Here is a 12558-nt window from a genome sequence, read left to right as displayed (position 1 = left end):
TTTACAAAAAGTTCCACGATATCTTAAAAAGCTTATCAATGATTTAGATCCTGCTATATATCCCCCAATCCCCCCAAAACTTTTTGAAAATGTTCCCATCTTAATATCTATGTCTTTCGAATCAATCCCTAAATATTCACATACACCTCTCCCAGTTATTCCAAGAGCACCTATTGAATGTGCCTCATCTAAATATGTATAAAACTTATATTTCCTTTTTAGCTCTACAATTCTTCTTAAATTAGGAATATCACCTTCCATAGAAAATAGTCCTTCAACGACTACAAATATTTTATCCCAACTTCTGTGTGTTTTTGGCTGTCCCTGACTGATATTGTAAATCAGTTTATTTTCCAAATCCTCCATATCATTGTGTGTAAAAACAATAGTTTTACTATTAGTCAATTTCATTCCATTAATTATGGACATGTGATTATATTCGTCACTTAATATTAAGGAATTATTCATAATGTCTGGAATGACGGTTGTATTAGTCCCATATCCCATCTGATATACTATGCAGTCCTCTGTCGACAAAAACAATGCTAGTTTAATTTCCAATTCAGCTACTATAGGATTTTGAGGTCCATCGCACTGATAAAATGAATCTACAATTCCACAGGTTTTGAGTATTTTAATATCTTCTTCTATAATGTTTCCAGAATTTACTGAGAATCCCAGATAGTTATAAGATCCGAAGTTTAGTAGTTTTAAGGATTTATCTGTAAATCTAAAGGATTGATTATGATCATTCGAAGTCCTCTCCTTTACCAAGACACTACTATTGGGAACTCCTAAAATTGGCCTGTTCCAACAATCTGATATTCTCATATACAGTCTTCTAATGTAGAAACTTTCGAAAGTTGTATAGAGGGGTGGAATTTTTCTATTTTCATAAAATCTTGCATATTGCTTCCACAGGAATATTTTACCAAACTGGTCACGAATATGACCTAGCACAACCAATATAACAAATGTAAGATAGGTAAATATTACTGTCTTGTATGTTAAGCCTTTTCTATAGTATTTATTATCCATAGTGTATTTAAGAATTATCATTAAAAATAAAACATGAAACCCAAAGTTACGAATTCAAAATGATATTATTGTTTTTGACTGAAACATCACGGCCTGTACTTTTAAGGGATAATTGGATTTGAAGTTATACTGGTTAAATATACTCCAATTTTGGTTATTGAATTTTAAATAGATAATGTTGTAAAACAGTTTCATTATCTAGCGCTAATCCAGATGCATCAATTTAAGACCTTACCAAATAGTAATGTTGGAGCATTGCTTAAACAAATTATATTTTCTATATTTGTTATAACTGGATGAGCTAGAGTATAATTCTATTGTCTATAATAAATAATAGTTAAAATCAGTTTTCGTATATCCAAACTTCACAAAAACATAAAATCTTTCATAATGCGAAAATGTGCATATTGATAGATGGATTGTAATGGAAATGATTTTAATAATAAACTATACTACGAATTTTCCTATCTTGGCTAATATGATAGCTTCAATATTTAATAAGCGAGTAGTTTTGCTACTTTTTTACCAGCTTAACCTCTATATAGTCACAAAGTACTATAAATGTAACCCATACTATTCTGTTATATTGTAACATAGCATTGGTTAGCAATGTAAACAGTTTGTAGCTCCATATTTAAATCATATACTATAAAAGCTTTGTAAGAAGTATTTACAAGGTAAGTTTTCCATATCTTAAGTTTGTAAAATAATTTATTAAAACTCTGGTTCAATAAATGGATTTATATGAGCCATATAAGTAACTAACCACGATATATACATGAATACAGATGCCCCCACAAGACCAATTTTAAACTCATCATTGTCTTTAAATTTCTTAGTTTCACTTAATCTATACACGATTGATATAAAAATGAAAAGCTGAAGAGTTGCCAACAGTACTACCATTCCATCATTCATATTTATTTTGAATGATTCAATTTTGTTATAGATTCTGAAACTTTTTATGAATAAACAAAGATTTCAGCCAAGGGTAGAATACATTTTTGGACTAAAGACAATCAATTATTTAATGTTATTAAGTAATTATGTTGGCTAATAAAATAAATTTTTGGTTTTAAAGAATAGCAAATTATTTTATCTTACAAATAATAAATACAACTAGAATTCAGTAAATATTGATTAATGGAATAAAAATTAACAGCTCATAGGTTGTATAAAACATATCTTACATTGCTATATTATATTTATACTTGGATATTATAATTTAATAATAAAATGGTAATACTAATGTTTGTGATATAGCCAATCAAGTTGTAACAACATAATAGATTCATAAATTTATGAAATATCCATATCCATCAAGATATAGTTAAATTTAAATACCCATTTTTTAAATTAGTTATTTATTGATTTAAAACTCCAACCGCTTTTTCAGTTTTAATTGTACCATCAGGATTAAGACAAGGACATGGGACATCTTTATTTGGATCAGGCATGCCATCATCACAATCGCATGCACATTTACATCCTTTATTATCACATGGAGATTTTCCTTTTGAATCGGTACATGGAACACATATGAAATCATCTTCATAAATAAGCTTTGATTGGTTCGTGGTTTCCTGTTTTTTGTTCAGTTTCTTTGGAGCAGGCTTTTTTTCATCAGAAGCTTCTTTCTTCTTTTTTTCATCAGAAGCTTCCTTCTTCTTTTTTTCATCAGAAGCTTCCTTCTTCTTTTCATCATCATCATCTTCTTCTACATCATCATCCTTAGGAGCAGTTTCCTTCTCCCCTTCATCACTCTTAGGAGGAGCATCAACCTCTTTGTCAGCTAAGAACGAAGATAATAACCCAGATGATGGTTTCTTAGCCTTGGTTTCTTCCTTTCTCTTACTACTCTCCTTCTTCTTCTCATCATCACCCTCCGGCTTAGATGATTTAGATGATGGTTTAGACATTTCGGAACTGCTATTTTTATTTTGTCCAGATTTTTTGTGACTACTCTCTGGAGTTACACCTTTGGTACCATTCCCAGTTTGTTCTGCAAATATTGTAGAAAACTGAAATGTTAGAAGTAGTGCCGCAATTGATTTGTACATGCTGCTAACTCTCTACGATTTTTTAAATAATTCTTTTAAAACATACGTTTCGTGAATTCACCAATAAAATATAAGTTTCAGAAAATCAAAAACAACTTTGAGTCTTCGAAAATATTTGATAACCATCAAATAGGAAATAAACACCAATAGTAAGTTTTATTTTCTGTTGAATAATTCAAAATTATTTTCATTATTGAACTATAAAAAATTAAATCAAAAAAGAGTTTGAAATTGAAAATATGAAACAAAACGTCATAATAAGGTTTCATTTATGTGGACACGTGTAGATACAGGCAAATTGTATATTATTATATAAATCATGTTAATATACTCACGTAGATTAATTTTTGTACACATTGGTATATAAATATTAATTCTAATATTCTGTATTTATAAATATGATAATTTTTTATCCATGAATTCTATAAAAATTATTAAAACTCCTCTTTTGAGCCAATTTGATTTTCCAGTTTCTTGTTTGGACTTCTCTATAAACCCTTCTAAAACCAAACTTGCTGCGGTAGGAAATTATAAGCCCTCTGTAAAGCTATTCGACTTATCATCTATGAATTTGAAAATAGAAAGGCATTCAATAAACGATTTAATAAAAGTAAGATTTTTGGACGAAATAAAATTGGCAGCCCTAAGAATAGATAATTCTGTAGAAATGCATACAAAGAATGGTTTGCATGATATTATAAAGCTTCCAGCAACTGGTCGTGATATGCTTTATCACTATGGCTTTCTATATATAGCATCAGACCAAATTTATCGGTTTGATTTGGAGCTAGGCAAATTTATTGGCTCTGCATCACTCTGTTCATCAGATTTTTTACACGATAGCTTATGCATCTCTGACTTACACGGAATTCTAGGATACACCTCAATAGATAACTTTGGATTTATTGATTCAAGAAACAACGAATTAATTTTCGCTAAGCAATTTCCCCATATAACTTCTATTGATACATCATCCACAAGATACATGATTGGTACCGATTTTGGAGTTTACGAATTCGATTTTAGATCCTCGAATTGTATGGAAAAATTTGATATTCCTGTTGATAAACTAAAATATCACAATAAGAATAGAATATTAGTATCTCGTTCTAAGTTGTATATAAAACCCATAAAAGACCACTACGAGTCTTTCGTAGATGTGGGTTATAAGATAAATTCTATTGAGGCAGATGATGGGATTATCTTTGTGGGTGGAGAAAATGAACAAATGGAAACTTATTTCTGTAGTCAAATTGGTGATGCTCCAAATTGGTGCAAAAGCATAGGAACCTAATAAAGAAATATTATTCTTGATTAATATGAGTTTATGATGTTGTTATAGTTTTGGGACCATTTTCTAAAGATCAGCTGTTATAAACCATCCTAATTTGAAATGGTAATTCTTTTGGTTGTCTGATTTTATTATATAAAATGCAATATCAACTATTAAGTTCTGAAGTATTATTTAACATAGTATTATTAATAATACTTCTAGATATTTTCTTAATATCTGCATTCTAATAGTGGATAATTAATAGAGTCTTCCCATTTCTCTTAATATTACCATTTTTAACGTCGTATTTTTAGGTTAGTAATTAGTTAGGAACTTTGATAGTCTGTAAAAGGCTTAGTTAGTATTGAATAAGCTTGTTGACTCAATATTACTTAGATTTTGAGAAATATCTTTGCATAATCATTATATGATTCCTTTGGATACTTGAATGAATTAATAGATGGCCAGGTAATAGTTTGTAATCAAACCATTTTAACATCATATAAGGGTAAATTTATTTCACGACGGGATTATAATTATGCATGTGCTTATTTGACTTTTGAATAGGATAGAATTATATAATACATTTTTAAGTAGCAAAATAAATCGTCTTTGTTGTACAGTATACTAATCTACTTTATTATTAGAAAATATTTGTTTGATCAATTTATATGTCAAAGAGTCAAATAAATCGTCTCATATCTATTGAATTACTCTCTTCTTTTAAATCAATATTATTTACTCCCTATGCATTCAATACTTCTAATACTCAACTTTTGGATCTTTCTTAGAACCATTCCCTGGTTTTTTCAAACGAGAATTAATATTTCAGATAACATTTTACTTCTAACCGCTCATCCTGATGATGAATCTATGTTTTTCTCTCCACTTCTTTATAATTATAAACCAAAAATTCTTTGTTTATCAGAATGTGCCAAAAATCGGAAATTAGAATTGGTTAGGTTATGTAAAGCAAACAAAATTAGCTGCCAATTCTCCAATTTTGTTGATAACGACGATTGGGATACTTTTAAAATAGTCGATATGTTGCATCAAAATGTAATAAAAGGTCTTCTACTTAAACCTTTGACAATTATTACATTCGATGAATATGGAGTTTCAGGTCACAAAAATCATATAAGCTGTTATAATGCAGTAAAGATGTATGAAAGGATGTGGATATTTGCCTTGAAAGAATGTGGACTCCAAAATTATTCACAAAACATGCAAAATCAATCCTTTTCAAATCTTGATCAGTCCATTTGGCTTTCAATCAGTTACAAATATTTGAAATCAACAAATATTTTAGAAAAATATATTCTTTATCTAAGATCTCCAGATCTTTCTATTCCCATGGTCATTCCATTTGGTATTTGCAATATGATGTTTCATGAATCTCAATTAGTTTGGTATAGATACTTATATTTACTATTTTCTAATTTTATGTATTATAATAGTTATTTATAGAATTTGATTATATTGCATAAATAATTTTTCAGATTGAGATTTTGTAATTAATTAAGTTTTATTCCATACTATTTCTAATATCCTTAAATCCCTTAATTTCAATAACCAAAATTTTTCAGTATAATGGCTATAACATTCAGCATATAACTGATGAACTCCCGTTCCTTATCTGACTATATTACTTTTTATTGATTAAAACTATATTTCCACTCAATAATGATGATTTTAGATAAATGATTTACATAGCTGTACTTTTACGAAATGATTTTAATTGAATATACTTCCTTTTTATTTTATCTACTTTTCTTTTCCCCTAAATCTAAATGACTTTGGAATCTTCAGAGGCAACAGAGGCATTTAAGCAGTTTTTACAAGCCAGAACAGATACACTCGTTAAGAATCAAAGATATATTGTAGATATTAATGAAGTGAGACAATTTAATAGAGATCTTGCTGACACAATAGTTTCAGATCCACAAGGAACCATTCCATTCTTCCAAGATGAGTTGAGGGAATATTTTATTGACAGCTTGGGTATTACAGGTGCATTGGGTTCAAATTTTGTTACTCCACGAACTATAACTAGTTCCTTTATCTCCAAGATGATTTGCTGTCAGGGGATTGTTACAAGTGTTTCTCTTGTTAGGCCAAAGATTAGGAAAAGCGTCCATTTCGATAAGGTAAAGCAGGAGTTTCTTGAAAAAGAATATAGAGACAATACAATGATAGGAAAATTACCACCTACAAACACGGTATATCCAACGTCTATAGAAAATCGACCTCTAAATTCAGAATTTGGATTAAGTACATACATAGATTTCCAAACTGTAGTTTTACAGGAGATGCCGGAAAATTCTCCACCAGGTCAGTTACCTAGGAGTCTAGAGTGTATCCTATCTAACGATTTAGTCGATATGGTAAAGCCAGGAGATAGAATTAACGTCTATGGGATATTCAAATCGTTTACAGGTTTGGGTAACGGAGAATTTCCAAATAAATTTAGAACTGTTTTAATAGCAAATAATATTGCACAATTAAAGACTACCAAACTTGTAGAAGAAGTAGATTTTGACAAACTCAAACTGCTAGCCTCTTCAGAATTGAAATTCAAAGCGATCGCTCCAACAATATTTGGTCATGACAACATTAAAAAGGCACTTGCTCTACAAATGGTTGGAGGAAATGAAATTGTAATGGCCAATGGCAGTAAGATTAGGGGAGATATTAATATTTTATTGGTGGGAGATCCTTCCACAGCCAAATCCCAACTCTTGAGATATATGCTCAATTTTCTTCCTCTTTCAATAGCAACTACAGGTAGAGGTTCATCAGGTGTTGGTTTAACTGCAGCAGTTGTAATTGACAAAGATACTGGTGATAAGAGATTAGAAGCAGGTGCTATGGTTCTAGGAGATAGGGGTATTGTTTGCATTGATGAGTTTGATAAAATGAGTGATTTAGATAGAGTAGCTATTCATGAGGTTATGGAACAACAGACCGTGACTATTGCAAAAGCTGGAATTCATACGACTTTAAATGCAAGATGCTCTGTTTTGGCTGCAGCCAATCCAATTATGGGCTCCTATAACGAAAGAATGACACCACAGGAGAATGTTAGACTTCCAGAGTCTTTGATGACGAGGTTTGACTTGGTTTTTATAACACTAGATATTATAGAAATAGATTCTGATAATCTGATTAGTCAACATGTCTTAAAAATGCACAGAGAGAACAATGAAGATATCGAAGAGTCGATTATAAGCCAAAAGCTATTTAAAGACTACATTATGCATGCTAAGAATCTAAGGCCAAAATTGACAAGATCTGCAGCTAGTAATATTTCTAAAGCATATAGTAAAATGAGAGAAAATAAGAATAGCAAAAATCTCCTTGTAAATATCACACCTAGACTGTTAGAAACAATGATAAGATTGGCCACAGCCTTTGCCAAATTACGTCTGAGTGAAGAAGTTGAGGAATGTGATGCAATCGAATCAATTGATTTAATTAATAACAGTATCATAAAGAAAAAAATCCGAAATACTACACGAAAATTAAAATATTCTCAATCTTATCAAATTGAAAATGCTCAAAGTATTAATACTGTCTCAAGTGCTAATCAAATTTTAACAGATGATAAACAACCTGCCATTAATATAGTAGAATTTGATAGAGATGTTATTTTAGAAGAAATATGGAAATGGAAGGAAGTTAACTTGGGTGAAGGGTTTTGTGAAATGTCTCGACTAGCAGAGAATTCTGGTATTCCGATTAAGCACATAAAAACTGTGGCTGATGAATTGTCTGCTCAAGATATTATAATGATTGATGATGGAAAGATATACTTCTTAGACTAATAAATTAATTACTCAAGGTTTTATAAATATAACTGACAGTATTCCCTTTTGCTACTTTGGATTAATTACTAATATCTATTCATCCACAGATTTTCGCAGTAAAAATAATTAATTTGTCTGATAAAATTTTTAGAGATCGTTCATATTTATTCAAATACTATACTCTCCTTTAACAGATGTATGACAACGAGAACACCCTTCCAAAAGCGCTTTTTGTGCAGACTCAACATTTTGGGATTTTCCTCTCCAAATTTCTAAAACCGAATCTGTTAAGGCTCTACCAAAACTAAAGCTGAATATTCTTTCATTATCCTGGTTTGTAGAATTCACAGCATTAAGGAGTGAAATACTTTCAGTAGAAGAATGCCCCCCACTTAAAAACACGATAGCTTTTGATTCTCTAGGAACACTATCTGAAATAATTTCAATATTATCCATTGAAATCCCTGTATACTCATACGTCTCTCCACTATCTCTCCCCGGAGTTATAAAGCTAATTTTGAGGATGATTCCTGGTAAGAAGATTCCATTTTCAGAAAATCTATCATATAATTTTGTTAATATTTGATTGGTAACTTTTTTCATATTCTCTACTGTGTATTTACCCTCATAAAAGATCTCTGGTTCTACAATGGGAACCATTCCATGCTCTTGGGAAATTTTAGCAAATTTGCATAGAATATCAATATTCTTTTCTATACATTCCTTAGAAGGGCTATTTTCATCAATTTTAAATAATGATCTCCATTTAGTAAAAAATGGCATTGGAAAATTTACAATTCTATGTTCCAAATCCTCAATCCCTTCACTAATCAGCTCCTCTCCAATATTTACTAAACCCTTATCTAATTTTACTCCCACAAAAATTCCTTTATCAGTTAAGATTTGATGTAGATACTTCCCTGATGAATCTGACTGTCCAAAAGTTTCTTCATTCAAAATTACCCCTCCAATATATTTGTCCAAATCTATGCTTTTAAACATAATCTCCCTAAAAAAAGCACGATTGTCAGGTATATTTTCTATACCTACATTTTTAAATTTCTTTTCAAGTGAAGATGGTCTCTCATCTGCCGCTAATATCCCACGGTTTCCTGAAAAAATCATTTTAACAGTATTGCTCAGTGTTGGACGATCAATTCTTGGCATTAAGGGAATACACTTCTGATTTAATTTGAAAGATAGGAACCAATTAGTTTTAAGGAGAATCTTAAGATATTTGGTATTTTCAATTCAAAGAACATTATGATAAAGAAAATATACTGATGAAGAAGGTGAATTTCTTGGTAATGAAACTGTAAGGAATCAATTCAACTCAATTTCATTGAAAATCTTTTAACTAAAAAATTAATAGTAATTATTTATTAAATTCCTTGCATTTTTATTATTTTTTTGTATCTTCTGGGTGCAAAACTACGACATGATTCTGATCCAATTTTAATAAGCGAATTTAATATAAAAAGGCATGAAGTGTAGGTAATTAGCACAATGGACAAATTTAGCAAAAAGTTTACGAATGGATGAATGTCTGTTATTAACGATGGATTATCAAACTTGGTCCAGTTTACGGAAAGTCCAAATATACCAAGTTTAACACCAGCGAAGAACATTAGAATGATAAGAATGAGTGAAGTTGGACTAAAAAAGTTGATAGAGTTAAAGTGATAATAATGGAACCAGATAATCAAAATAACAACAGCTGTGAAAACCACCCAATGATCTACTGTCCAATCTTCCTTTAGGCAGTTGGGTAGCATCTTCCAGATTGTTGAGACATAACCACTTAAATCCGAAGTAGTAGTAGCAGCGTTAATTTGTTGGCCAGTTAAGATTTCATCCTTATTGGCATTATAACTAGATATTGGAATAGCTTTTGGATCGCTATAATCTCTACAAACAGGTTCGCATCCAGGTAAGATTTCTCCGGTTTCATTGAAAACAGTTTCACAACGAATTGACTTATCATTTGAGCTTGGACCGTTTCTTGATGAATTATCAAATATGTGTTTGATGCTTTGTATTGTAGATCCATCTTTACAAACACCCACGTGGTTTGGTGGAAGTCCTCCACTTTTAACAGGGTTGTCACCAGAACTATCAACAGACATTGGAACAACCTTTGCATTTTTATAACCTCCACAAACTGGTTTGCATTCAGGTGAAATTTCTCGATTTTTATTGAAAAAACCTCTACAACTATCCGATTCTGGATTTGGATTGAATATTGATTTATAATCATTTCTTGCTTTGATTTTAGCTATAAACCCATCATCTTCACAGATTGGCATGTGACCAGGTGGAAGTCCTCCACTGGTAACAGGGCCATCAACAGATATTGGAATGGCTTTTACGCCATAAGTCTCACAAACTGGTTTACATCCCTGTAAGATTTCTCCTGTTTCATCGAAAACAGTTTTACAATGAATTGAATCTTCATTTTGCTCTGGGCTGCCCCTTGATGAATAATCATTGTTTGCCCTGATTGATGGTATAAGTCCATCATCCTTACAAACAGGTATGTGACCAGGTAAAAGTCCCCCACTGGTAACATGAGAGTTGGTAGATACTGGAACGAATTTTGGAATGTCATCATATTCACAGACTGCTTTACATTCAGGTAAAATTTTTTTTTCTTCATTGAAAGCAGTTACACAAAGAGTTGAATCCTTACTTAGGTGATCTGTGTTGCTCATTAATGAATAGTCATTGTTTGCCCTGATTTTTGCTAAAAATCCACTTTCCTCACAGATTGGTACATTGACAAATGGAGGCTCTTCCGCAAAACAAAAATTACATACAGCAATCAGATACTCTGCTAGCATATTTATTGGGGCAGATTTTTCTTTTAAAAAATTAAACTCACAAATTTTGATGTTGATTTTTCATAAGAAAATTGAGATATTGAAAATTTTCATCAAAATATAAAATACTAGAATATCGAGCACTGTTTCTCTTAATTATTCAAGTATCTGAACATCAATATCTTTAAATGGAAAATTCATAAATTAACAAACCATTTTAAAATTTTGAAGAAGTATTTACAAACATCAATCATTAGTGATGATATTTTGAATCAATTAGGAGAGCCATGCAATTATAACTATTCTATACAGTAAATTAACTTTCCAATTAACAACATATGGTGCAATTCATATTCATGAACCAATATAAATATAGGAATAAAAACAGAGTAAAAGTTTATTCTTATGATCTGATTTATTGTTTTACTTGTATTATATGTCCCGTAATACTCTCGGACTTATAGTATAAATTTCATAGTTATGATATTTTATGTCAAGGGTTGGAGTAAAATCTAACATAAGATCCTTCAAAGTATGTTGGAAAGTGTGATGAACACTATACTTCCAAATACCTATCTATTTTGAAGAACAAAACTACAGTACCATGTGTTCCCGAGTGATCTCTCAACTAAGTACTTACAATGGCTCACACAGGCTTGACTACCGAGTTCTGAAGGGATCGGGTATTTTACTGAAGATATGACCGTAGTTAAAATTAAGACCATAGTAGGATAAGTGCACATATACCACAGTGTATTAAGAATAATAATGGGATATGAATCTCCATCATTTTTGCTACACAAATTATAAATATGATATAGATGACTCAGACTTCATGGAGTGAGATAGGACTTATAAATTTAGATAAGAAGTCAGTGGTCAACTATTGAATATATAATTGGAAACAGAACAATATCCCCTACTATTCTCAAAAATAATTGCTTTATTGAGTATCTGTCAATTACAAAAAATAAATCTATGATATTTGGAGATGAAAACTTTATTAATAATGTTAAATATATATAATAGTTGTCTCATTACTACTTATTTGTTTTATAGTACCATCTTCAACTGTTGGTGTAGGGGCTACTAATGCCTTAACTAACTCAAGAATACCAAAAAAGTATGCAATAGTTACCAATGAATCTAAAATCAGCTTACTACATCCAATCAAAATAAAGTAATTCTTGAGTATTATAAATATAATGCCGATTTTAAATAAATTGCATAGCATATTAGTTCTTTGAGGTTTTGGGACTATCATATATACAATAACAACCGGGATCCAAGACTGTAATAGTATACCAGAGAAAAATGCAAACAAAACAAATACACTAAAATCATCATCATGGTCCTGAGAGGAATCAGATTTTTCTTGTTGTTGGGCTGTGCTATTCATCTCATTAAATTGGTTGGGTGCATAGTTAGTGTTTATTTCTTTAGCTTGGTTGGGTGCATAGTTAGTGTTTATTTCTTTAGCTTGGTTGAGTGCACAATTATCATTGTACACTTCTTTACTTACTGGACCATCACTCGTATTCTCGTGATATAAAGGGGATTTT

General features: G+C 30.8%; 1 protein-coding gene and 2 pseudogenes across 1 annotated transcript; 2 read left to right on the top strand and 1 right to left on the bottom strand.

Annotated features, from left to right (window-relative positions):
- Positions 1-3765: 3765 nt before the first annotated feature.
- On the top strand, positions 3766-5838 carry LOC147073035 (uncharacterized). The gene is made up of 3 exons (XM_085945670.1): positions 3766-3781; positions 5204-5290; positions 5711-5838. The coding sequence occupies exons 1-3, from the start codon at positions 3766-3768 to the stop codon at positions 5836-5838; spliced, it is 231 nt and encodes a 76-aa protein (XP_085801796.1).
- Positions 5839-6161: 323 nt separating this feature from the next.
- On the top strand, positions 6162-7932 carry LOC147073034 (uncharacterized; annotated as a pseudogene).
- A 3655-nt stretch (positions 7933-11587) lies between these two features.
- On the bottom strand, positions 11588-11707 carry LOC147073033 (5S ribosomal RNA; annotated as a pseudogene).
- Positions 11708-12558: the final 851 nt, after the last annotated feature.

Source organism: Rhyacophila brunnea, unplaced genomic scaffold (assembly GCF_057557595.1).
Source record: "Rhyacophila brunnea isolate RB1 unplaced genomic scaffold, BYU_Rbru_1.0 scaffold_186, whole genome shotgun sequence".
Classification (NCBI taxonomy): domain Eukaryota; kingdom Metazoa; phylum Arthropoda; class Insecta; order Trichoptera; family Rhyacophilidae; genus Rhyacophila; species Rhyacophila brunnea.
The sequence above is the reverse complement of the archived record's forward strand: the minus strand, read 5'-3'. Positions and strand labels throughout refer to the sequence as shown.